The 27511-nt window shown below is 44.4% G+C and overlaps 2 protein-coding genes across 2 annotated transcripts; one reads left to right on the forward strand and one right to left on the reverse strand.

Annotated features, from left to right (window-relative positions):
- Positions 1-316: 316 nt before the first annotated feature.
- Positions 317-27345, forward strand: LOC308217846 (uncharacterized protein; the record flags this gene model as incomplete). Its single annotated transcript, XM_080611226.1, has 9 exons — positions 317-501; positions 1911-2092; positions 21187-21256; positions 21356-21473; positions 22261-23476; positions 23578-24006; positions 24094-24187; positions 24296-24427; positions 27319-27345. 5 exons carry the CDS (start codon positions 317-319, stop codon positions 22381-22383), a joined length of 678 nt encoding a protein of 225 aa, XP_080467352.1. The 3' UTR covers positions 22384-23476; positions 23578-24006; positions 24094-24187; positions 24296-24427; positions 27319-27345.
- LOC308217847 (G-protein coupled receptor 35-like) lies at positions 26020-27509 on the reverse strand (the record flags this gene model as incomplete). The annotated part of the gene is given in 2 exon segments (XM_080611227.1): positions 26020-27032; positions 27035-27509. Coding segments are annotated over 2 exon segments (978 nt in total), but the record flags the coding sequence as incomplete, so codon positions are not given.
- Positions 27510-27511: the final 2 nt, after the last annotated feature.

Here is a 27511-nt window from a genome sequence, read left to right on the forward strand (position 1 = left end):
TGCAATTGGTTTTTAGGTATCTCTTAGGAAGCACTTGTCAATGTGGTGTAAGTAGCCTTGTACAAGGAGCTGTGCCAGAGATGCGCAGCAATGGGTAGAGACTCAAACAGATCCCATAGAGATCGAACACCGGTCACATGAGGGGAGGGGGGAGGGGGCGGTGTGGCACCGGGCGCCGCTCGCTGCTGCCGTCCTGTGTCCAGAGTTGGGTACTGCAGCGCGGGCTCCGCGCATGAGCCGTGGTGCTGCCTTGGTCCCCGCTGCTGCCCCCGGAAGTGGCCGGTGTCACGTGGTGGCCGGTGGCTCCCGGTGAGCAATGGCCGCCGCGGCGCCGGGTTCGGGGGGGTGCGGGCGGGCGGGCGCGCGGGGTAGTCGTGGCCGCAGCCCGGTGTTCGCGCGCTGGCTCCGGTCCCTCCGCGCGCCGTTTCGGTGTCGCCTGCGCAGCGGCCGGGAGCAGCATGGCGGCGGGCAGGGTCCGGGTCCCGGCAGCGGCGGCAGCCGGTGAGATCCGAGCCCAGCGGGGGTCCGGGGTTATCGGGGAGGCGAGCGAGCCCGGCCGCGCGTCCCTTGGGGGGGCGCTGAGGGGCGTCTCCCGCGCGCTGGCCGCCCGGCGCGGGAAGCTTCCCAGCGCCCGGTGCTCGGTACTGGGGGGAGTAAAGCCCCGGGGGGGGGTTGCCCGGAGGTCCTTAATTCACCCTGTGCCTGTATTGGTAGGGAAAGGGGTGCAGATGGAAATAGCCGTTTAGAAAGTAGCCGAGGAATTCCCTGTTCCTTTGCTCTGATCTAAACCTGCAGTTAGGTTGGAAATGAGCCTGTTCCCTGTAGCTTTAAGGGGCTAAAAGATTTCGTGGAGAGCGAACTTCTCTCTCCAGGAAATGAGTGAGGTCTGCGGCAGGGGCAGGGGCAGGGCTCCTTGCCCTCCTTTTGCTCTGCCAATAGACCTTGCTGTGTTGTGCCCTGGGGGACCCCACCCAGCTCATCACAGCCTTTGCTGAGACTGTCAGCGAGGATTTCAGTTGCTGCTGCTGCTCTCCTGGTTTCCCCCGCTTTGGACACCTGCCTTGCTCCAGTAAAGTCTTCAGGTTTCTTCAGAAATGCTTCGTATTCTAGGTGCAGAGACAGCGTGGTGAGGGAGCCGATCCAGATCTCGATCTGTGTTGCAAGGTGCTCGCAGCAGGAGACGCATCGAGTTACCAGGCTGGGTGGCTTTAGGGCTTCTCTGTTTATGCTGAATGATTTTGAGTCTCAACCTGTTGAGAACGGGCAGAACCTTTATTTGCTCTGCTGCTGACTTGCCCTGGCCGTCGAGCTGAAGGCTTTAGATGCGGGAGCTTGCTCACGGCGTTTTCTGCCATCTAAAAATGATGCCGTCTAAAGGTTAAACGGAGTTTCTCTCATTAAAGCTTTACAAATGCCCTTTGAATCCTAGTGCTTTCAGAGAGTGAGACAGCTGTGGATGGCCCAGTGCGCAGCCCGTGCGTCCAGCGCCCTCCAGGACAGAATATGTCTGAGCTGACCGGTCACTGCGTGCGGCTGACAATGAGTGTAGTGTCCCAGGAGGGTACGTGAGGAGGAGTTGGGAATGTTGCAGGACTTGTTTCTGGGGAAGTCTCTGCTTTCTGGGTTGTCCTGGTGCTCTGGGGACAGGCTCCTGGCCGTGCGTTGTCTGTGCAGGTGTCCAGCAGGCTCCGTGCTTCGTCACGGAGTCACGTCCTGCGCCGAGGTGACTCTTAGTTGCTGTTGTAGCTCAAGCACAGGCCCTCGCCCATGGCTGCAGTCGCCGTGAGCGCTGGTTTTCGTACGTACGGGTTTTTGCAGGGGATTGTCTCTTGTGTGAAGCGCTCGCTTGGGATTTCCACGTTAGAGACACAGGTGTCATGTTTTCCCCTTGGTTTGCCTGCGTTGAGCAGGAAGAAGAACAAGAACGTGCGGCAGAGATGGGTAAAGAAGAGAAAGGGGAAGAAGCAAGCCCAGACGGCCGTGCGGAAGATGCCAGCGAAGAGCAGGGAAAAGAGAAGCAGCGGTCTCCAGGTCAGGCAAAAGCTGCCCCTCCCAGAGCAGAGTCCCAGCAGAGGAGAAGTTGGAGACTCAGGTGAGCTTCACGCTGGGGGAATGGGTCTTGGGTTTTGGTGTCTGAGAAGCTGAATGGTGAGAAATGGTGGCGAGGTTCAGGCAGGCCTCGGTCAGGCGCAGCAGCGAAGCAGCCATTTCTTGAACAGCACTGCAAAACCGGGTGTCCTGGCAAGGAGGCACTCACAGCGAAGGCAGACCTTGGGTTTCTATTTCTTATCCCATCCACAAGTTCCCTCCCTTGTTTTCCCATTGGTTGGGGACTCCAAGGTTTACAGTCTCTCTGACGCTTATAATCTCCGTTTTAAGCTATTTTGGGCCATTTGTACCCCATTTTTTCCCCATTTCTAACCCATTTTTGCCCTTTCCGACCTTGTTTTAACCCATTTTTCCCAATTGCTAACCCAATTTTTTCCCATTTCTAACCCATTGTAAGTCTTTTTTGGCTATTTCTAAAGCATTTTTGGCCATTTCTATTCCGTTCTTCCCATTTCTTGCCTCTTTTAAACCTTATTTGGCTATTTCTAACCCATTTTTGCTTATTTTTAACCCATTTTTGCCCATTTCTATCCCATTGTAAGTCTTTTGGCTATTTCTAAAACCATTTTTGGCCATTTCTATTCCATTTTTGCCCATTTCTTACCTGTTTGAAACCTTATTTGGCTATTTCTAACCCATTGTTCCTTATTACTGACCCATTTTTCCCCATTTCTAACCCATTTTAAGTCTTTTTTGGTTATTTCTGAACAGTTTATGTCTATTTGTAGCCTGTTTTAAGCTTAGCTATTTTTAAACTGCTTTGGGGCTATTTGTAAGCCTTTTTTGCTCAATTTGAACTCTTTTAAGATATTTTGGCCCTTTCCCAACCATTTTTGTCCAGTTCTTACCCATTCCTTGCCATTTCTAACCCATGTTTGCCCTTTCCGACGTTGTTTTAACCCATTTTTCCCCATTTCTAACCTCTTTTTCCCCTTTCTTAACTTGTTTTAACCCATTTTTCCCCATTTCTAACCCATTGTAATCCACTTTTGGCCATTTCTATTCCATTTTTTCCCATTTCTTACCTGTTTGAAACCTTATTTGGCTTTTTCTAACCCATTTTTCCCCATTTCTAATCCATTGTAAGGCTTTTTTAGCAATTTCTGAACAGTTTATGGCTATTTGTAGCCTGTTTTAAGCTTTTCTTAGCTATTGCCAAACTGGTTGGGTTTTTTTCTAAGCCTTTTTTGCCCAATTTGAACTCTTTTTAAGCCATTTTGTCCATTTCTGAACAATTTTTGTCCAGTTCTTACCCATTTCTTGCCATTTCTAATCCATTATTGCCCTTTCCTGTCTTGCTTTAACCCATTTTTCCCCATTTCTATCCCATTTTTGTCTTTTCCTAACTTGGTTTAACCCATTTTTGCCCATTTCTAACCCATTTTTGCCAATTTCTAACCCATTTTTGCCCATTTCTAACCCATTGTAAGTCTTTTTTGGCTATTTCTAAACTGGTTTGGCCATTTCTATTCCATTCTTGCAAATTTCTGACCTGTTTTAAACCTCATTTGGCAATTTCTAACCCAATTTTGCTTATTTTTAACCCATTTTTCCCCATTTCTAACCCATCGTAAGTCTTTTCTGGCTATTTCTAAAACCTTTTTTGGCCATTTCTATTCCATTTTTGTCCATTTCTTACCTCTTTGAAACCTTATTTGGCTATTTCTAACCCATATTTGCCCATTTCTAACCCATTTTTCCCCATTTCTAACCCATTGTAAGTCTTTTTTGGCTATTTCTGAACAGTTTATGGCTATTCGTAGCCTGTTTTAAGCTTTTCTTAGCTATTTCTAAACTGGTTGGGGCTATTTCTAAGCCTTTTTTGCCCCATTAGAACTCTTTTTAAGATATTTTGGCCATTTCCAAACCATTTTTGTCTGTTTCATACCAATTTCTTGCCATCTCTAACCCATTTTTCCCTTTTCCTAACCTGGTTTAACCCATTTTTGCCCATTTCTAACCCATTTTTGCCCATTTCTAACCCATTTTTGCCCATTTCTAACCCATTTTTCCCCATTTCTAACCCTTTGTAAGTCTTTTTTGGCTATTTCTGAACAGTTCATGGCTATTTGTAGTCTGTTTTAAGATTTTCTTAGCTATTGCCAAACTGGTTTGGGGTATTTCTAAGTCCTTTTTTGCCCAAATTGAACTCTTTTTAAGCCATTTTGGCCCTTTCCCAACCATTTTTGTCCAGTTCTTACCAATTTCTTGCCATTTCTAATCCATTTTTGCCCTTTCCTGTCGTGTTTTAACTCATTTTTCCCCATTTCTAACCCATTTTTCCCTTTTCCTAACGTGGTTTAACCCATTTTTTCCCTATTCTAACCCATTTTTGCCCGTTTCTAACCCATTGTAAGTCTTTTTTGGCTATTTCTGAACAGTTTATGGCTATTTGTAGTCTATTTTAAGCTTTTGTTAGCTATTTCTAAACTGGTTTGGGCTATTTCTAAGCCTTTTTTGCCCCATTAGAACTCTTTTTAAGATATTTTGGCCATTTCCAAACCATTTTTGTCTGTTTCATACCAATTTCTTGCCACTTCTAACCCATTTTTCCCTTTTCCTAACTTGGTTTAACCCATTTTTGCCCATTTCTAACCCATTTTTGCCCATTTCTAACCCATTTTTGCCCATTTCTAACCCATTTTTGCAAGTCTTTTTTGGCTATTTCTGAACAGTTTATGGCTATTTGTAGCCTGTTTTAAGCTTTTCTTAGCTATTTCTAAACTGGTTTGGCCATTTCTATTCAGTTTTTCCCATTTCTTACCTCTTTTAAACCTCATTTGGCTATTTCTAACCCATTTTTGCTTATTTTTAACCCATTTTTCCCCATTTCTAACCCATCGTAAGACTTTTCTGGCTATTTCTAAAACCATTTTTGGCCATTTCTATTCCATTGTTGCCCATTTCTTACCTGTTTTTAACCTTATTTGGCTATTTCTAACCCATTTTTGCTTATTTTTAACCCATTTTTGCCCATTTCTATCCCATTGTAAGTCTTTTGGCTATTTCTAAAACCATTTTTGGCCATTTCTATTCCATTTTTGCCCATTTCTTACCTGTTTGAAACCTTATTTGGCTATTTCTAACCCATTGTTCCTTATTACTGACCCATTTTTTCCCCATTTCTAACCCATTGTAAGTGTTTTTTGGCTATTTCTGAACAGTTTATGGCTATTCGTAGCCTGTTTTAAGCTTTTCTTAGCTATTGCCAAAATGGTTGGGGCTATTTCTAAGCCTTTTTTGCCCAATTTGAACTCTTTTTAAGCCATTTTGGCCATTTCCCAACCATTTTTGTGCAGTTCTTACCCATTTCTAGCCATTTCTAACCCATTTTTGCCCTTTCTTGTCTTGTATTAACCCATTTTTGCCTATTTCTAACCCATTGTAAGTCTTTTGGCTATTTCTAAACTGGTTTGGTCTTTTCTATTCATTTTTGCACATTTCTTACCTGTTTTAAACCTCATTTGGCTATTTCTAACCCATTTTTGTCCATTTCTAACCCATTTTTCCCCATTTCTAACCCATTGTAAGGCTTTTTTGGCTATTTCTGAACAGTTTATGGCTATTTGTAGCCTGTTTTAAGCTTTTCTGGCTATTTCTAAACTGGTTGGGGCTATTTCTAAGCCTTTTTTGCCCCATTAGAACTCTTTTTAAGATATTTTGGCCATTTCCAAGCCATTATTGTCTGTTTCATACCTATTTCTTGCCATCTCTAACCCATTTTTGCCCTTTCCTGTCTTGTTTTAACCCATTTTTGCCCATTTCTAACCCATTTTTCCCCATTTCTAACGCATCGTAAGTCTTTTCGCTATTTCTAAAACCATTTTTGGCCATTTCTAACCCATTTTTCCCCATTTCTAACCCATTGTAAGTCTTTTTTGGCTATTTCTGAACAGTTTATGGCTATTTGTAGCCTGTTTTATGCTTTTGTTAGCTCTTGCCAAACTGGTTGGGGCTATTTCTAAGCCCTTTTGCCCAATTTGAACTCTTTTTAAGCCATTTTGCCCATTTCTGAACCATTTTTGTCTAGTTCCTACCAATTTCTTGCCATTTCTAATTCATTTTTGCCCTTTCCTGTCGTGTTTTAACCCAATTTTGCCCATTTCTAACCCATTGTCAGTCTTTTTTGGCTATTTCTAAACTGGTTTGGCCATTTCTATTCCATTCTTGCAAATTTCTGACCTGTTTTAAACCTCATTTGCCCTTTTCTAACCCATTTTTGCCCATTTCTAACCCATTGTACGTCTTTTTTGGCTATTTCTAAACTGGTTGGGGCCATTTCTATTCCATTCTTGCCCATTTCTTACCTGTTTGAAACCTTTTTTGGCTATTTCTAACCCATTGTTCCTTATTACTGACCCATTTTTTCCCCATTTCTAACCCATTGTAAGTCTTTTTTGGCTATTTCTGAACAGTTTATGGCTATTTGTAGCCTGTTTTAAGCTTTTCTTAGCTATTGCCAAACTGGTTGGTGCTATTTCTAAGCCTTTTTTGCCCAATTAGAATTCTTTTTAAGATATTTTGGCCATTTCCCAACCTTTTTTGTCTGTTTCATACCAATTTCTTGCCATCTCTAACCCATTTTTCCCTTTTCCTAACTTGGTTTAACCCATTTTTTCCCATTTCTAACCCATTTTTGCCTATTTCTAACCCATTGTAAGTCTTTTTTGGCTATTTCTGAACAGTTTATGGCTATTTGTAGCCTGTTTTAAGCTTTTCTTAGCTATTTCTAAACTGGTTTGGCCATTTCTATTCAGTTTTTCCCATTTCTTACCTCTTTTAAACCTCATTTGGCTATTTCTAACCCATTTTTGCTTATTTTTAACCCATTTTTCCCCATTTCTAACCCATCGTAAGACTTTCGGCTATTTCTAAAACCATTTTTGGCCATTTCTATTCCATTTTTGCCCATTTCTTACCTGTTTGAAACCTTATTTGGCTATTTCTAACCCATTGTTCCTTATTACTGACCCATTTTTTCCCCATTTCTAACCCATTGTAAGTCTTTTTTGGCAACTTCTGAACAGTTTATGGCTATTTGTAGCCTGTTTTAAGCTTTTCTAGTGTGAGGTGTCTCTGCCCATGGCAGGGGGGTTGGAACGAAATGATCTTTACATCCTTTCCAACCCTGACTATTCTATGATTTTATGATTTCTAAACTGGTTGGGGCTATTTCTAAGCCCTTTTGCCCAATTTGAACTCTTTTTAAGCCATTTTGGGCATTTCCCAACCATTTTTGTCCAGTTCTTACCAATTTCTTGCCATTTCTAACCCGTTTTTGCCCTTTCCTGTCTTGTTTTAACCCATTTTTGCCCATTTCTAACCCACTGTCAGTCTTTTTTGGCTATTTCTAAACTGGTTTGGCCATTTCTATTCCATTCTTGCACATTTCTTACCTGTTTTAAACCTCATTTGCCCATTTCTAACCCATTTTTGCCCATTTCTAACCCATTGTAAGTCTTTTTTGGCTATTTCTGAACAGTTTATGGCTATTTGTAGCCTGTTTTAAGCTTTTGTTAGGTATTGTCAAACTGGTTTGGGCTATTTCTAAGCCTTTTTTGCCCAATTAGAATTCTTTTTAAGATATTTTGGCCATTTCCAAACCATTTTTGTCTGTTTCATACCAATTTCTTGCCATCTCTAACCCATTTTTGCCCTTTCCTGTCTTGTTTTAACCCATTTTTGCCCATTTTTAACCCATTTTTGCCCATTTCTAACCCATTTTTCCCCATTTCTAACCCATTGTAAGGCTTTTTTGGCTATTTCTGAACAGTTTATGGCTATTTGTAGCCTGTTTTAAGCTTTTCTTAGCTATTTCTAAACTAGTTTGGCCATTTCTATTCAGTTTTTCCCATTTCTTACCTCTTTTAAACCTCATTTGGCTATTTCTAACCCATTTTTCCTTATTTTTAACCCATTTTTCCCCATTTCTAACCCATCGTAAGACTTTTCTGGCTATTTCTAAAACCATTTTTGGCCTTTTCTATTCCATTTTTGCCCGTTTCTTACCTGTTTGAAACCTTATTTGGCTATTTCTAACCCATTTTTTGCTTATTTTTAACCCATTTTTCCCCATTTCTATCCCATTGTAAGTCTTTTGGCTATTTATAAAACCATTTTTGGCCATTTCTATTCCATTTTTGCCCATTTCTTACCTGTTTGAAACCTTATTTGGCTATTTCTAACCCATTGTTCCTTATTACTGACCCATTTTTTCCCCATTTCTAACCCATTGTAAGTCTTTTTTGGCTATTTCTGAACAGTTTATGGCTATTTGTAGCCTGTTTTAAGCTTTTCTTAGCTATTGCCAAACTGGTTGGGGCTATTTCTAAGCCTTTTTTGCTCAATTTGAACTCTTTTTAAGACATTTTGGGCATTTCCCAACCATTTTTGTCCAGTTCTTACCAGTTTCTTGCCATTTCTAATCCATTTTTGCCCTTTCCTGTCGTGTTTTAACCCAATTTTGCCCATTTCTAACCCATTGTAAGTCTTTTCTGGCTATTTCTAAACTGGTTTGGCCATTTCTATTCCATTTTTGCACATTTCTTACCTGTTTTAAACCTCATTTGCCTATTTCTAATCCATTGTAAGTCTTTTTTGGCTATTTCTAAAAACATTTTTGGCCATTTCTATTCCATTTTTGCCCATTTCTTAACCTGTTTGAAACCTTATTTGGCTATTTCTAACCCATTTTTGCCCATTTCTAACCCATTTTTGCCCATTTCTAACCCATTGTAAGGCTTTTTTAGCAATTTCTGAACAGTTTATGGCTATTTGTAGCCTGTTTTAAGCTTTTCTTAGCTATTTCTAAGCTGGTTGGGGCTGTTTCTAAGCCTTTTTTGCCCAATTTGAACTCTATATAAGCCGTTTTGGCCCTTTCCCAACCATTTTTGTCCAGGTCTCTACCAGTTTTTTGCCCTTTCTAACCCATTTTATCCCTTTCCTATCTTGTTTTAACCCCTTTTTCCTCATTTCTAACCTATTTTTCCCCTTTCTTAACTTGTTTTAACCCATTTTTCCCCATTTCTAACCCACTTTTGTCTTTTCTTAACTTGGTTTCACCCATTTTTCCCCATTTCTAACCCATTTTTCCCCATTTCTAACCCATTGTAAGTCTTTTTTGGCTATTTCTGAACAGTTTATGGCTATCTGTAGCCTGTTTTAAGCTTTTCTTAGCTATTTCTAAACTGGTTGGGGCTATTTCTAAGCCTTTTTTGCCCAATTTGAACTCTTTTTAAGCCATTTTGGCCCTTTCCCAACCATTTTTGTCCAGGTCTCTACCAGTTTTTTGCCATTTCTAACCCATTTTTGACCTTTCCTGTCTTGTTTTTACCCATTTTTCCCATTTCTAACCCATTGTAAGTCTTTTTTGGCTATTTCTAAACCATTTTTGGCCATTTCTATTGCGTTTTTCCCATTTCTTACCTCTTTTAAACCTTATTTGGCTATTTCTAACCCATTTTTGCTTATTTTTAACCCATTTTTCCCCATTTCTATCCTATTGTAACTCTTTTGGCTATACCATTTTTGGCCATTTCTAAACCATTTTTGCCCATTTCTTACCTGTTTTAAACCTTATTTGGCTATTTCTAACCCATTTTTGCTTATTACTGACCCATTTTTCCCCATTTCTAACCCATTGTAAGTCTTTTTTGGCTATTTCTGAACAGTTTACAGCTATTTGTAGCCTGTTTTAAGCTTAACTATTTCTAAACTGGTTGGGGCTATTTCTTAAGCCTTTTTTGCCCAATTTGAACTCTTTATAAGCCATTTTGGCCCTTTCCCAACCATTTTTGTCCAGTTCTTACCCATTTCTTGCCATTTCTAATCCATTTTTGCCCTTTCCTGTCTTGTTTTAACCCATTTTTGCCCATTTCTAACCCATTGTAAGACTTTTTTGGCTATTTCTAAACCATTTTTGGCCTTTTTTATTCCATTTTTTGCACATTTCTTACCTGTTTTAAACCTCATTTGTCCATTTCTAACCCATTTTTCCCCATTTCTAACCCATTTTTCCCCATTTCTAACCCATCGTAAGTCTTTTCTGGCTATTTCTAAAACCATTTTTGGCCATTTCTCTTCCATTTTTGCCCATTTCTTACCTGTTTGAAACCTCATTTGGCTATTTCTAACCCATTTTCCCCCATTTTTAACCCATTGTAAGGCTTTTTTTGCAACTTCTGAACAGTTTATGGCTATTTGTAGCCTGTTTTAAGCTTTTCTTAGCTATTTCTAAACTGGTTGGGGCTATTTCTTGATTCGGAGGAAACTCCAGGAACAAACTTGCCAACAAAGTTTTCAAGCTGACAAGCAGGTATTCTTTATTGCGGCGCCGGGAGACACGGGGGATAGCTCCTCCTAACGTGTGTCTCCCTCTATTGCTCCATACACTGCCTTATATAGATGCTGGGCATACATACATATGCGTGAGGTTACGTATGGATTACAGAATTTTCCAGAGAGTTCCCCGCATGCGTACAAAATTGTGGTAGGGGTCTGTGAGGGTCCTTTACTTCTTCCAGCAATCTTCATCACTTCTGGCTGCCTTTGGCGCACGCGCAGTAGATGCTCGTACCAGCTTAACTGGATCGTTAACACCAAAGACATAATCATCCTTCTAGCTTCCTACTTATCAGTAAGTTGAACTGTAGCCCATGCTGGACACCTGCCATTCCCGGATACTCCTCATCCCTGTGTCTCGTTATTCTAGACTATTTTTCTTAAAACTATGTCAACTAGAATGACTTATCTTGCACAAGAATTCTCAGTGTTTTCTCTAGCTGTGCTCTATTTTTCCCTCTACATATCATGCCCCTCAGTAATTTTCCACCGCTACTGTTACAAAGCCATTACACTTAGCATTACTTACAACTAATTCTAAAAGTTTATATATTCTATTTTATGATTTTATGGCCCCCTTTGTTTCAATCCCCCCTTTTTCTAACCTCTTGCAAATTCTTTTTCAACACTTTACATATTATTATTATCATCAAAGGTTCTTTTGAAGTAACTTCCCGTTTCTACTTGGTGCTTAATTTCATTCCTTTTCCAATCTTCATAATTTATCATAGATTGCTTACAACACCAGAAGGAACATTGTATCATACTACAAGTAGTCCCTATTAAAACAATTAATATTCCTGCAACCAGTTGCCTCAACCAGGAGAGATTAGGTAACCATGAAATAAATTTTCCCCATATTTCTTCAAAACTGCAGGAGGTATCATCCTTGGCCATTTCATGAAGTATCTTAGTTTGTTTCCAAATTTCCTTTAGATCTGTTTCAATTCTGCCACTTTGATCTATATAGGAACAACAACTTTGATTACAGAGCAAACCCCTCCTTGTGCTGCTGGTAACATGGCTAGAGCCATTCGGTTTTGTAATACCACTTTAGATAGGCTGGTTATTTCCTGTTGCTCTGCTCGAACTATATCAACATTTTTATTTTCCATTTCTTCTACGGTTGCTGAAATAGTCACAATTGCCTTTTCTAACTCGCTCACTCCTAAAGATGGAATTAGCCCTCTTACAAAACTATGAAATGCGGTGTGTCGTTCAATAATAGGGTTATACCCTCGCTTAATCCTTCTAACAAAACTTCTAATCCAGGTTCTGGGAGAGTACTTATCAATAAGAGTAATATTAGGTATTACAACACCTAAGGTGCATGTTCCCTTCCAATTGGGGGGTAGAGCCTTATAAGCATTTTCCCCACATAACCAATACCATCCTTTTCCTTTAGGAACAGGCCACCACTGAACTACGATACCATCTATATTGGAAGTGTGATTACAATTGGAATGGTGACCTACATGTGTAGTATTTAAACAGATGTGATCTTTTGCCCTGTTCCCTGGTGTAATACATCTCTGTGCACAAGTATAATATTTATTACCTAGATTAGGATTAACTGTTTCAAATTTTAATTTTTCCCTCAGATATAGATTGCTGGTGTTCACCCACAAATTTGTCCATGAAATAGCGTTAGGAATTGGAACCCCAATGAATGGAAGATTTAAACTTTCTCCTGATTTAGGCAACTGTGCGCATATCCAACAGTCATTACGATTAAGAACATTAGTAACATTCTGCACTAATTTCAGATATAAGTTCTGGTCCCAAGCTTGTGTGTCAGTTATCATGTAAGTCCAAATTATGACCGACGCAATTTCATACGTAAGGGTCCTGAAGATTCGATCTGCCATGCTTTCTCCGGCTCTGATGCTTTCTTTATTCTGGAATAATGTATCCAAGCAGGTTGTTCCTTTATCTTCACTGCCGTAAAGGTGGTCAATAATATCTGGTACGGTCCACTCCACTTCTCCTGCAGAGGATCTCCCGAAAAATTCTTAACATAAACCCAGTCTCCAGGTCTGAAAGGATGGATCGGATAATCTAAACCTCTAGCTCTTGTCCCTATTATTCTCTGATTTATCTCCTCCAATTGTTTTCCTAGATGGATCAGAAACTGTCGGAGATAGCCTTCCCCCACTTCCTGAAGGCTTTCTCCTTTAAACTGGGACTGATATGGCCTCCCATACAGAATATCAAATGGGCTAACCTCCTCTTTCGACCGCGGTTCAGTTCGAATTCTCAATAGAGCCAGTGGTAAGGCTTGATACCAATATAAATTTGTTTCTTGACATGTTTTACTAAGCTGCTGTTTGATCAGATGATTCATCTTTTCTACTTGCCCACTGGCCTGAGGCCTGTATGGAACATGTAGCTGCCAATCAATTTCTAGTTTCTTGCAATAATTTCGCACTGAAGTGTGAACCTCGGTCAGAAGAGATCGCCGCTGGTACTCCAAAACGAGGTATTATCTCATTTAATAGTATTTTGATCACTTGTCTTGCATTGTTTATCCTACAAGAGAATGCTTCTGGCCAGCCTGAAAAAGTATCTGTTAACACCAACAAATATCGATAACCCCCTTTCCTTGGTAACTCAGAAAAATCTATTTGCCACTGTTGTCCCGGATAATTTCCTCTCCCAATTATCCCAGTTTGATTTCTATTTTCAGTTTTAGGATTATTCTTAAGACATAGCTGACATTGTTTTGTTATTAATTGAACTATAGTGTACAGATTCCTTCCTACAATTCGCCTGTCTAAATATTTATACAGAGAGTTGCTACCCCAATGAGTTTTGTTACGCTCTTCCTGAACTAACTTCCAGAGCTGATTGTAAGGAATTACAATTCGCCCATCAGATATCTGAACCCAACCCTCTTCATTTTCCTGTCCTTTTAGATCTTCAATCAATTTTCTATCCTCCTTTGAATACCTAGGTTTAGCTTCTTCAATTACTAGTTTGCCATCAGGGATTAAGGACATGATTTGAGATTGCTCAGCTGCTTGTTTGGCTTCAAAATCGGCCAAATTATTTCCAATTTCCCGATCAGAATTGCCTTGCTGATGTCCCTTGCAATACATAATAGCCACTTCCTTAGGTAGCTGGACAGCTTCTAGTAGTTGTAGAATTTCTGTAGCATGTTTAATCTGTTTCCCCTGTGTGTTCAAAAGCCCTCACTCTTTCCAGATAGCACCATGTGCGTGTACCACACCAAATGCGTATTTAGAATCAGTCCAGATATTTATCCTTTTGTCTTTAGCCAATTCCAAGGCCCTCGTTAGCGCTCTTATTTCTGCCTTCTGAGCGGAGGTGTTTGCAGGTAGGGGCTGTGCTTCTATTACCTGTGAGGTGGTGGTAATGGCATATCCTGACTTACGTTCACCATTTTTCACGAAGCTGCTACCGTCAGTAAACCAGGAATCGGCATCTTCCAGAGGTTTTTCTTTCAAGTCTGGTCGGCTTGAATATACAGTCTCTGTGGTGGCCAGGCAGTAGTGGTTCTGTTGATTGTTCCTGCAACAACGATGCTGGATTCACAACATTAGTGACCACAGTGTCTATATCATCCTGTTCCACAAGGCTGGCCTGGTATTTCAAAAAGCGTGAAGGAGATAACCAGTGGGCTCCTTTCTGCTCCAGGACTGCTGATACAACATGGGACACCGGTACAGTGATCTTTTGTCCCAGGGTGAATTTGCGAGCCTCTTCGATATTCATGACAACTGCTGCCACAGCCCTCAGGCATCCGGGCCATCCTCTGCTCGCCTCATTTAGCTGTTTTGAAAAATATGCCACTGCCCTTCTGTAGGGTCCTAGTTTCTGAGCAAGGACCCCCAAAGCTATTCCTTGTTTTTCATAGGAATATAGCCAAAAGGGTTTAGTCACATCCGGCAGTCCTAGAGCTGGAGCTCTCATTAATTCTATCTTTAGGTTCCTAAAAGCTTCCTCTGCTGAATCAGTCCAATCCAAACAGAGAGGGTTTCCCTTCAACAGTTCATACAGTGGTCTTACCAGAACACCGTAGTTATGGATCCATAGTCTGCACCATCCAGCCATGCACGAGAATGTCTGGAGCTCCTTGACAGTTGATGGTCGTGGAGTCTGCCAAATGGCTTCTTTTCTGGCAGTTCCAAGCTCCCTCTGTCCTCCTGTTATTTCATATCCTAGGTAGGAAACTCGGGTTTGGATTAGTTGGGCCTTTTGTCTGGATACCCGATAACCACTCAGTCCCAGAAAATTTAATAATTCCACTGTCTACTGGATACATTCTTCCTTTGTTTCTGCGGCAATTAATAGGTCATCCACATATTGTAACCGAGTCCCCGTCTCAGTAGGTGGTTTCCACAATTCCAGTTCTCGTGCTAACTGATTTCCAAAAATTGTTGGGCTGTTTTTAAACCCCTGTGGTAATACCGTCCAAGTTAACTGAGTTTTTCTTCCTGTGTCAGGATTTTCCCATTCGAAAGCAAATAAATTCTGGCTTTCTTTGGCTAATGGTAAGCAAAAGAAAGCGTCCTTTAAATCCAGGATGGCAAACCATTTCTGATTATTATTCAATTTAGTCAATAAGTCATATGAATTAGCTACTACTGAACGAATATCCTCTGCAATTTTGTTGATTGCTCTGAGATCCTGAACCAATCTGCAACTTCTCCCACCGTATTTCTTTGCTGTCCAGGTAGGAGTACTATATTCCAATTCACATGCAATTAATAATCTATATTTTAAAATTTATCAATGATTTTTTGATTCCCTTTGATCTTCTAATTTTGTTTTATTCTAATTGGGCAGGCCCTCCCACCTTTTTATTTCCACTGTACCAGGCAAAGCATTTTTCACCTTACCTGAAACTTCAGATGCCCATACTCCCAGATACACCTGATTAAGGTTTTCTTCTATTTCGGGGAGGTTCTCCTGTTCGCTTTTCTGTCAACTCAAAACTGCAATTAATTGATCGTTTTTAACTCTTAATCCCATTTTGCCTCCTTTAAATGTTGCTTCTCGCCCTAATGAAGCTTTTAGAGAATTTGGCATGCATAAAAATTGATGCATTCCCATTTGTTTTCCCAGTTTGTACTTTAAGGGTTTCAGAAAGAATGCCCTTTTTTTTTTTTTTTTTTTCCTAATCTTTTTCCTTTTTCTCGGTGGCCAGTAGCTCCCACAGCTGTAACAAATTCTTTTCTCTCTGATTTAACACTGAATACGTTGCTCCTGTACCCACTAAAATTCCACTTTCTTTCCTCTAGTCCCTAGTTTTAATTTAAGCAGCGGATCTGCTAGAGGAGATTCCCCAGGTCCCTGTCAGTCTGGTTCCAATTCAGTCACCGGAGCCACCCCATGGCGCTCCCCCCACCAGGGCAGTCTCACTTCCAACGCGCAAACTCCCCATAGCACGCACACCGATCCGGTTCCACTCCCCCACCTCTGTCCGACATCCCTCATCCCACGCTCAAACGCAGGAGCCGCGCCGCTCCTTTCCCCCCTGGGTTTTTGGTTTGTTTTGTTTTCCTCACACCCTGCTCTGCAGGGGCTGCAGATGCCTGCCTCTGCAACAGCGCTTCTGGTTTAACCCCTTCGTAACTCTGAATGTGAATCTGCTGCTTGTTGCCAGTGACAGCAGTCTCTTCCTCCTTATCAATATCTGACAGGACAGATGCAGAGGGTGCTCCTCTCGGAGGTACTTGTGATACAGAATTTTCCCACCTATCTTCCTAATGACAGTTTTTTACCTTTAACCATCTTTCCCCAATATCACAAGCTGAACAACATCTCTCCATCTTAACTTTCAGTTTTTCCCTGCCCTTTTCCAAAGACAAAACTAAGGGGTCTGGCAGAGCTATATTAATTTTGCATTCAGTCTGTCACTCCGGATGGTTCCTTAAAGTGGAAAACATACCTGCATACATTACTTCATCCCATTTTCCTTGCCGCCTCAAAACAACATTAATTGTAGCAACATATCATAGTTCAGAGTTCCAATTTTAGGCCATTTTTCCTGATCTTCCAAAGTATACAAAGGCCACCATTGGTTACAGTATTTTACTACCGAGCCCCCAGGAGACCCTCCCAGTTATTTCCAATGTGCCAAAATGCACCCTAAAGGACATTTCAAGAGTGATTTCAAGATCACTCCATCCACTCTACTGATTTTCCATTATCAACCTCACACTCACACACACACACACACGGGATCCCACAGGCTCACTCCACACAGTTAACACCACTTGAGACAGAGACAGACACTAAAATTCAATCAAACACAAACAACAATTAATAACACAGTTATAACATCCTGTCACCAATACCAAAATCACGAGACCAGAATCATTACTGTAACAAGCCACAAAATAAGTCGAATACCAACAGAATCAAAAGCAATACTTCCTAACCCCTATGGCTCAGACCATACTGTAACATTATAAGGGGGGTTTCCTTGAATACTTTATATTTGACCAGCCTGTCAGTGTCCCAAGAAGGACGAGACCCTTGTGTCCGACCAGCCTGTCAGTGTCCCACTGTGGGAACCGTACTGGACAGCCCACTGTATCGGAGGGTGATTCGACTAACCTGTACAGGGACCCACGCTGACAGCATCACTGAATCAAATCCCTTATGTGCTGTTGATGACCATTTCCACAAGGCACCCCCTGCGTCTTGTAGGACCCAAACCACAAGATGCCCCCTGCTTCTTGTGGGTGTATACCGAACGGACGCTAGCAGCCGGGTATACGCCTTTACCTACGAGATTTTCTCTCTCGATTGACGGAAGGCTTCCAAACCTTGCGTACGCTTACCAAACCAACCCAATTACCAATTTGTTCTTTAGAGAATACCTTTTTCGAAGAGGTGGTCCTTGTCTGCTCCCGCAGCGATCCGAATGAGTCGAGGGGTCCCTTGCGGGAAAAATTCCCGAGGGCGCCCTAGGGAGCCCTGTCCTCAGCGGGTCCTGCAGCCGAGCAGAGAGGGTCCCATCTGGGGTGCCAAATTGATTCGGAGGAAACTCCAGGAACAAACTTGCCAACAAAGTTTTCAAGCTGACAAGCAGGTATTCTTTATTGCGGCGCCGGGAGACACGGGGGATAGCTCCTCCTAACGTGTGTCTCCCCTATTGCTCCATACACTGCCTTATATAGATGCTGGGCATACATACATATGCGTGAGGTTACGTATGGATTACAGAATTTTCCAGAGAGTTCCCCGCATGCGTACAAAATTGTGGTAGGGGTCTGTGAGGGTCCTTTACTTCTTCCAGCAATCTTCATCACTTCTGGCTGCCTTTGGCGCACGCGCAGTAGATGCTCGTACCAGCTTAACTGGATCGTTAACACCAAAGACATAATCATCCTTCTAGCTTCCTACTTATCAGTAAGTTGAACTGTAGCCCATGCTGGACACCTGCCATTCCCGGATACTCCTCATCCCTGTGTCTCGTTATTCTAGACTATTTTTCTTAAAACTATGTCAACTAGAACGACTTATCTTGCACAAGAATTCTCAGTGTTTTCTCTAGCTGTGCTCTATTTTTCCCTCTACATATCATGCCCCTCAGTAATTTTCCACCGCTACTGTTACAAAGCCATTACACTTAGCATTACTTACAACTAATTCTAAAAGTTTATATATTCTATGATTTTATGGCCCCCTTTGTTTCATTCTAAGCCTTTTTTTCCGAACTTGAACACTTTATAAGCCATTTTGGCCCTTTCCCAACCATTTTTGTGCAGTTCTTACCCGTTTCTTGCCATTTCTAACCCATTTTTCCCCTTTCCTGTCTTGTTTTAACCCCTTTTTCCCCCGTTTCTAACCTATTTTTCCCCTTTCTTAACTTGTTTTAACCCAATTTTCCCCGTTTCTAACCCATTTTTCCCTTTTCCTAACTTGGTTTAACCCATTTTTGCCCATTTCTAACCCATTGTAAGTCTTTTTGGCAACTTCTGAACAGTTTATGGCTATTTGTAGCCTGTTTTAAGCTTTTCTAGTGTGAGGTGTCTCTGCCCATGGCAGGGGGGTTGGAACGAGATGATCTTTACATCCTTTCCAACCCTGACTAATCTATGATTCTATGATTTCTAAACTGGTTGGGGCTATTTCTAAGCCCTTTTGCCCAATTTGAACTCTTTTTAAGCCATTTTGGCCATTTCCCAACTATTTTTGTCCAGTTCTTACCAATTTCTTGCCGTTTCTAACCCATTTTTGCTCTTTCCTGTCTTGTTTTAACCCATTTTTGCCCATTTCTAACCCATTGTAAGTCTTTTTTGGCTATTTCTAAACTGGTTGGGGCCATTTCTATTCCATTCTTGCACATTTCTTACCTGTTTTAAACCTCATTTGGCTATTTCTAACCCATTTTTCCCCGTTTCTAACCCATTGCAAGTCTTTTTTGGCTATTTCTGAACAGTTTATGGCTATTTGTAGCCTGTTTTAAGCTTTTCTTAGCTATTTCTAAACTGGTTTGTGCTATTTTTAAGCCTTTTTTGCCCAATTTGAACTCTTTTTAAGCCATTTTGGCCATTTCTCAACCATTTTTGTCCAGGTCTGTACCAATTTCTTGCCATCTCTAACCCATTTTCCCCTTTTCCTACCTTGTTTTAACCCATTTTTTCCCATTTCTAACCCATTGTAAGTCTTTTTTGGCTATTTCTAAAACCGGTTTGGCCATTTCTATTCCATTTTTGCACATCTCTTGCCTGTTTTAAACCTTATTTGGCTATCTCTAAGCCGTTTTTGCTTATTTCTAACCCATTTTTCCCCATTTCTAACCCATTTTAAGTCTTTTTTGGCTGTTTCTGTACAGCTTTGGGCTATTTCTAGCCTGTTTTAAGCTTTTCTTAGCTATTTCCAAACTGGTTTGTGCTATTTGTGACCCTTTTTTGCTCAATTGTAACCCATTTAAATCTTGTTTTTCTATTTCGAAATAATTTGTGGCCATTTTTCTCATATTTTTGCCCATTTGTTACCGGTTTCAAGCTGCCTTTGGCTGCTTCTAACCTCTCTTTGCCCATTTCTAACCAATTTTCAACTTTTTTTTGCCGTTTTTAAGCTGTTTTTCCGTTCCCAGCCCTTTTGAAGCCATCGGCTGAGGTGTTTGTCAATCACTCGTAGCGTGCCCCCTCTCCCTTCCCGATTGGCAATAGCTTTCTGCAGGGGCCTTTGGCTGCGGTCCCTGTCAGTCACTCGTAGCGCGGCCCCTCTGCCGCTGTGTTTGCCGTGTGTCCCCTGCTGTCGCCATTGGCCGAGGCGCCTGTCAATCACTCGTAGCCCGGCCCTGCCGCCGCTCTGATTGGTTCAACGCCGCAAGCGCAGCCGCCTTTCTGCCCCGCGTGCCGTACCGGATATTGGCCACGTGATGGCAGCGCCGATCGTTTGCCGGCGCCGTATTTGTGCTTCCGCGCCTGCCGTGCCGCGTTTTGAACGCACGGTAGCACCGGAAAGCGGCCGCCAGCCGCTCTCCCCCAATCCCCACCGCTCCTGCCCCATCCCCACCCACTGCAATGCTTTATTTCCGACAGAGAATGGGAGCAGCGGGCGGTGCCCGGGGCCATAGCGCGGCCCCCCCCCCCCCATCAGTACCGAGATTTCCACCCATGACGACAGCGGCGAGCGGCACCCGGAGCCGTTGCACCCCGCCGACCCCCACTGCCTGCAGTACGACGCCGGGGGGCGCCGGGCGCCGCTCGCTGCTGCCGTCCTGTGTCCAGAGTTGGGTACTGCAGCGCGGGCTCCGCGCATGAGCCGTGGTGCTGCCTTGGTCCCCGCCGCTGCCCCCGGAAGTGGCCGGTGTCACGTGGTGGCCGGTGGCTCCCGGTGAGCAATGGCCGCCGCGGCGCCGGGTTGGGGGGCGGGCGCGCGGGGTGGTCGTGGCCGCAGCCCGGTGTTCGCGCGCCGGCTCCGGTCCCTCCGCGCGCCGTTTCGGTGTCGCCTGCGCAGCGGCCGGGAGCAGCATGGCGGCGGGCAGGGTCCGGGTCCCGGCAGCGGCGGCAGCCGGTGAGATCCGAGCCCAGCGGGGGTCCGGGGTTATCGGGGAGGCGAGCGAGCCCGGCCGCGCGTCCCTTGGGGGGGCGCTGAGGGGCGTCTCCCGCGCGCTGGCCGCCCGGCGCGGGAAGCTTCCCAGCGCCCGGTGCTCGGTACTGGGGGGAGTAAAGCCCCGGGGGGGGGGTTGCCCGGAGGTCCTTAATTCACCCTGTGCCTGTATTGGTAGGGAAAGGGGTGCAGATGGAAATAGCCGTTTAGAAAGTAGCCGAGGAATTCCCTGTTCCTTTGCTCTGATCTAAACCTGCAGTTAGGTTGGAAATGAGCCTGTTCCCTGTAGCTTTAAGGGGCTAAAAGATTTCGTGGAGAGCGAACTTCTCTCTCCAGGAAATGAGTGAGGTCTGCGGCAGGGGCAGGGGCAGGGCTCCTTGCCCTCCTTTTGCTCTGCCAATAGACCTTGCTGTGTTGTGCCCTGGGGGACCCCACCCAGCTCATCACAGCCTTTGCTGAGACTGTCAGCGAGGATTTCAGTTGCTGCTGCTGCTCTCCTGGTTTCCCCCGCTTTGGACACCTGCCTTGCAAGTTCCTCTGGCAATGGTCTGGGGGTTTTTGTTTCAATTCCTTTCCAGTGCCTGATACCCCGCTGGGCAATGCCCATTGACCTTCCTTGGCCAAGAGGCTGTGCGCATTTCTTGGAGGGGAGCTGTTGGGGGGTTTAAAGCATCCTGAGGTCTTCTCTCTGCCTTGTAGACCACTGCTCCTGCTGGAGTCGGTGTGGGGACTGCCACCTGAATGGGCCCACAGTCCCGTTCGCAGAGCGGTGAGTGCTGTGGTTTCCAGACAGTTCTGTGATTGTTAGAACAGGTTTTCAGTCTGACTCACAGTAATTCTCTCCTGTTCCATATTTCCGTTCCACCAGCAATGCTGAGAACACGTGGCACTGTGCCCCTGTACCTGCCGACGTTGTGACTGCTCTGTGGTTGCAGTACCCTGAACTGCCGTCTTGGGCAAGCGCATTTGCCCTTCCCACTTTCCAGGTTGTCTTAAAGCAGCTTCAGAAGTGTTTCTGCATTGTCTGTCTGTGCATTACAAACCAGCCTTTGAGATTAATGCCTTGTTATTAGAGCATACTCAGTATAGAGCTTGGTTTAAATGCTTCTCTTGCGTTTGCAGGGACTGATTGTTGCCTTTCTTAGGCTGCTTGTTGGTGGAAGCTTGGAAATTAGTGAGTGACTTAGTACGCCCAGCTCGTTGATCCCCAGCCACTGTCGTTTTCATGTCATGGTCCTTGTCAGTACTGTAGTTTTCAAAGTCACCCAGCTCCTGGGTCGTGATAGTTTCACCAGCGCAGAGAAAGCGCTTCACTTTGCGTCATCCTCAGATGTTGTCCACACGTTCCTATTGTCTGTAACAAGGCAATCCCTAGCAGTATTAAGCATGAGCAGGCAAAATCAAGCCTGACGGGAGCTCAACTCCTAACATCTCTTTGGTATGATGCTTCCCATCCGCAGCTTGGTGCTGCGGTCACCAGGCAAGAGCAGCTGTGTCTCCCGTGAGCCTGGGGAGGCTTCAAGGGAGGGACAAATCATGTTACCAGGCGCAAAAGAGCTGGTTGTGATCATGGGGTTCACCAGGATATGTCAGAGCAGCTCAACAGCAGCTACCGGTAGGCAAAGCTACGATGAAGCGTTACCTGCAGAGACCTTGCGCGTCTCCTGATGTGGCTCTTGGGTCTCTGTCTGGTTCCTGGACACCACTGGGTCAGGATCCTCACGCTTCTCTTTTCTCCACCTCGGCTCCTTATGGCTCCTTTCTTCCATCCAGTTGCAGGTTTTGTCACCTCCGCCTTGGACCAGTGATGCTCCCTTGGTGTTTTCCCCTGCCCCAGCAGTTCTGAGCCTGTCTCAGCCCTGTGAGCGCTGTCACCGTGTGGCGCGGTGCAGGTGACGTGTGCTGTTTTCTCACGTCCTTGCTGGCAGCTCTCCATCAGGGTAGTGTGGGGGCACTACTGGGAACCAGCACCCGTGCGAAGAGCAGGGGCTCTGTTTGGTGGTCTTTGCCCCCTGACCCTATTTTGTCTGGCTTATTTAAAAGCCTTGTTGCTGGTGTGAGATTTCATGTGCCGATTCCTTTAAACTTCTGGACTTTTTGGGTTCTTCGTCCTTACTGAAAGCTGTGACAAAGCAATAGGGTGGTTCTCAGGGCATAGCTGGACAAGTTTGCTGGTTTTAACAGTGGCAGTACTAGGTGATCTCACTTCTTTGCTTGTAATTTGTAGGTAGCTTTTCATGTCTAAGGGAAGAATTTGCTGAGACCTGTTTGATCTTTGTACTTCTTGATCTCTAAGACTTGACTGTGTTTTGTAGAGTCATGTTCCCTTCCCTCGTAAGCTCTGCCTGATGTCCTGCTTGAGGTTGTTTCTCAGTCGGAGAAAGGCCTTCTCGTGAGGTTTTCCTGTGCTCCTGGTACGGTTTGCTGATAGACAGGTTGGATGGGCTTCCTGCCTCCTTTTTCTGTCGGGGAAGATCTTGGCCTTGTCTGCCTTGCAGGGCTCTCTGTACTATAGCCCTCTCCATGCTCCCACAGCATCAACACCGTGAAATAACGCCTCATGGCAGCCCCTGCCTTTCCTGCTTAGAAGGGCCAAAACTGCTGAATCTGATGGCTGCTCACATAGAAGCAAGACTCTGGATTGCTTTCCTCGCATGTTAGTTTTGCATCTTATTTGTGTCCCCCCTGCTCCCCACAGCCTAAGATTTACTGCAGCCTCAATTTTCTCATTTAAAGTTTAAGCCGCTGCCAGCATCTTTTCCTTTCGAGGGACAGAAAGGTCGGGAGAATGCAGTGGTCCAGCCCTGCTTGTTGGAGCTCTGATGGACTGTGGCTGCTGCTCCCTCCTGTTGTGAGCGAGGCTAGTGTGCAGGGAAATCAGAAAGATGTGTGGATCGGAGCGTCGCTGTCCTCATGGTTTGCTATTGCAGTGCTGTGTGATGGCTGCTGGTTTGTTGTGGGCCAGGTTCCGTGGTTTGTTGTGGCAAAGGTGCTGTTCCATTTACTGAATGAATGTTTATTTATAGCTATAATCCTGTGAAATAGCTTTATTCCCACTCGCTAAAAATGCTTCCCTTTTTTTTTTCCTAGCAGTCAGTGCAAACCACAAAAACCATTCCTTCGTGATGACTGGGGTTGTGAAGTCAGGAAATTTCTATTTTACAAGGAGAAAAAGAAACACTTAATGTTTTTAATGTAGAACACGAGCAGTGGGAGGCCTCAGTTTGCTTCCTGCAAGAGACAAACGCTCACTCCATACAGCTCTGTATGCAGCAAGCTTGGCTACGTGTAGGAATGCCAACTACAAATGTTCTAGCACGTTTGCAGCGGTTTGGGCATCGCCAGGGAGTAAACGGGCGGCTGTGTGGTGCTTAGCTGCTGGCTGGGCTGAAACCATGGAAGCTGTTTAGTTTATTTGATAGAGTGCCTTGTCTGTGATCCTTCCTGGATTGGAAAAGTCTGCGCTTGGGGAAGAAGAAATTGCTCTGAAATGCTGTGGCTATAAACCAGTAGCAAATGGTATCTCAACAGCAGTTTTTATTTGCCATCCTACGAGGCCTGTCGAGGAGGCCACAGTCACAAACGCGTTGCTGTTTTGTATTTCAGAGGAGACAACTTCATTGGAGCTCCCTGGGGATTGGACAAGGTGCCCCATGTCAACAGGCAGAAACGGTGAACAGTGACAGGGGTTGCAGAAGAAGTAAGTAGTTTGCTTTCTGGGTTAACAGTAGGAGAACAGGTTGATATGGCTCAACCTTCATCTCTCTTCAAAGTAGCGAACGTTTTCATGATGATCTGTTTGGAACAGGCATTCGTTGTAACCGGTGAGATGCAGAAGCCCAGAAGGGGATCCTACAGGAAAGAGCGTTTCTGAAGGCCGTGTGCGCTATTTCTGAAAGCAGAAGACGTCTTCCTTGCTGAACACCTCTTGCCTGCACACGTAAGTGATGCCTGTCACGAGCATTGACAGCACACCGTAACGGAGAATGGGCTAACGGGGACCCTAAGCCCCTTGCTCTCCAAGGATAGTTAATAGCAGTGTATTTGCTGACAGCTACAAGGGTGACAGCACTCACGCACCTCCTTAAGCAATGGATGGTTTTTAAGTTCAGGCACAATTTGTGTCTGGTTTCTTTTGCTCTCTTTGAAAAGAGACTTTAAAAGACAGGAGGAGGAGCGAGCAGCGTGTGCTGTGATGAAGTTGGTCACGTGCGCTGTGCTTGCAGTGAAAGACCATTAATGTCAGAGCATTAAATAACGCGTCAAAGCAAACTGGGACGTAAATGATCAACTGAACGACCCGAAGGGTTTCATCCGTTTTTCTGCGGAGCTTCCCTCGTGCTGGGTCCTGTGCCGAGGCGTTGACACAAAGCAGTTAGATCTGCTGTTGGGATGAGGGGTGTTTTCTGTGATGGGGATGATTGTTTCATATGTTGTTTGGCTGGTGCCTAGACAGTGGTTTTGGCGTGTGGCCTGCAGACACTAGAAGGTGACAGGACACTTTTAGGGAGCCGTTTGTAAGGTGTCACCAAGAAAGTTAGTTGTCTGTAGGTTTAAAGGAGCAGAATATGGATTTGCATTCCCTGGAAGAATATTTTAGGTATTTACAAGTCGGAAGACACTCAGAGTCAGGGACCGTGGAGCCAAAGGAGATACAGCTATCGCATGCATTTCAACAACTCTGTAATGTTTCCCGTGCTGACTGGATGGGGCACTTCCTTCTAGTGCCCCAGGATTTCCATTTGTGGCTTAACTGTTTTGAGCTGCTCTGTTGTCACTTCCCTGTGGGGCTGGAGGATACCCGGTGCGTAGTCAGCAAGCGCAGGTATTACGGAGGAGATTTGCAGTTGGAAAGCCAGCCATTGACGTTGGTGCGTGGTCCGGGATCCAGGGAGGAAGATCAGATCTTGACAGATTTATACCTGATAGGCACAAGGAAAAAGTTCTCTTCTGGGGTCTAGAATGCTTTGCGGGGCTCTGTTTTTCCATGCAGTAACGGCTTTATTTATACCCACAATGATTTTAGTCTCACAAACCGCCAGGGTGTTGGCACAAGCTGATAGGAGTGTTAAAGGGCAGGAATGGGGCAATAGTCTCAGGCCAGTGTCTTTCCTCCATGCACAGCAATAGCTGTGTCCTGGTAATAGCTGCAAGCTTTGAAATTATATTGATTGATTGATTGATGGCTTGGCTTCGCGAGCGAAGGTTTGGGAAGGCATTTACCCACACATGCTACAAGGAGGATGACTAAGGGCACTGTGGGATAGGCAAATCAAAGGGTGCTTAGGCCTTCAGGATGTTTCCAAACAGGACTGTCATCTCCTGGGACAGTCAGGAAACTGCCAGTGTATGGTTTGGTGTGCGCAGCACAGATGTATTCGGTTTGGCGTTGTAGTACATGGGTTTTTTCTTGGTTTTAAGTGACCATCTATATAGCAGTACCTGAAGTGGATTTGTGTATTGCTGTATGGGTGCTCAGTTTCCTTTGTTTAGTTGCATGTTATGTACAAATAAGTGCATGGTGGAGACAGTGGCCTTAGCATCTACTCTCAATCCAACATGGCTCTCCCTCTTGAAGCTGTGATCCAGTGATCTAAGACCATAGTCAAAGCTGGAGTCAAGTCACTGGGGACGGAAGGACAAAATTCACGTTAATACCAGGCCTTTTGGAGAGGGTTGCCCCTTTTTAGCAGGTACGCCTGTACCTACGATGATTGCAAGTACTGGAGAAGGTCCCATTTCCTTTGGCTCAAACTTCAGCAGCAGTGGTGGCTCTTAACACCTACACTGAGCAACACCTTGTTTGTGTCGTGACTTGATCTGCTGGCTGGGATGGTGGGCTAGAGGAGCTTTGAAGGTCCTTTCCAACCCAAACTATTCTATGACTCTGTGATCTCTCCAGAGAGAAAGAGCAACAGTTATCCCAATAACACTGAGGATGTGTCTTATCCTGATGTTGCAGAGATGTTTTTTTTTTTTGGGGGGGAAGGGTTTGCTGTTTTTCATCCCTCTTGCCTCCCTGCTTCCACCCCGTGCTTTCCATTAGCAAGTGTGTGTCTGCAAGAGGTGGATTTGATCTGCTTTTTCACTGCTGGTTTTGGGCGGTAGAAGGGCTTCATGGAACTGCTTGGTCACAAAGTAGTAGCAGACACTATCCAGGCAGCAGATAGATGTGGCACCACAGCTTGTCATGGAGGAGATGTTCTTCATAACGTGGAGCGTGAAACAGGTAGCTTCAACGCTCTCCATTACGAACCTGGCAAGTAACCCAAAGAAGGCTGGCAGAAAACATACTAGAAATACAATCAGATTTGCACAAATAATGTGAGCAGCTTTCTGGATTGATGTCTCCTCTGGTGAATTGGTGTTCAGGCATCTTTTGAGGCTCCCGATCGCTTCTGTGGAGCAAAAAGTCAAGGTTGCTAACGGAAGAATAAAAATGAAGCACATGGAGAGCAGGCTCAGAGCAGCAGGCACGGCGGTACCCTTCTGGAAGCAGAGGGTGGATTGGCTCTGCCAGATCTGTGCAATGGCACGGATTATCTCAGAAACCCACAGAGAAGGGCTGCCTTTGGTGGAGACCTGAAGGCCCTGGCTTTCAAGTGGTGTTTTATGGCAATGTATCGGTCAATGGAGATAAATGTAATTACGTAGATACTCACTAACATGGTGATGAAATACGTTGTCTCTGTAAACTGGCCGAGTTCATCTCGGGCTGACTTATTCCAGAGCAAATAAGCCATGAAAGGCAAGGTGCAGATGACAAAGCAGTCTGCAAAGACTAAGGTGATTACATACACCCTTGTTTCTGTCCACTTCTTTATCTTGCAGAAGAACACCCAGAGGGCAAGGGCATTACATGGAGCTCCAAAAAAGAAAATGATGTTACACAGAGCAAGTTCAAAGAGACGGACATGGTGGTAAAGCTCCAGACTTGTGATACTGCAGTTGCTGGACACATTCCTTGTCCTGTTGTGCAGAAGTTGTGTGGTGTTAGGAGACCTGAAATAGGAAAAGACATGGT

Source organism: Psittacula echo (assembly GCF_963264785.1).
Source record: "Psittacula echo genome assembly, chromosome: 2".
Lineage (NCBI taxonomy): Eukaryota > Metazoa > Chordata > Aves > Psittaciformes > Psittacidae > Psittacula > Psittacula echo.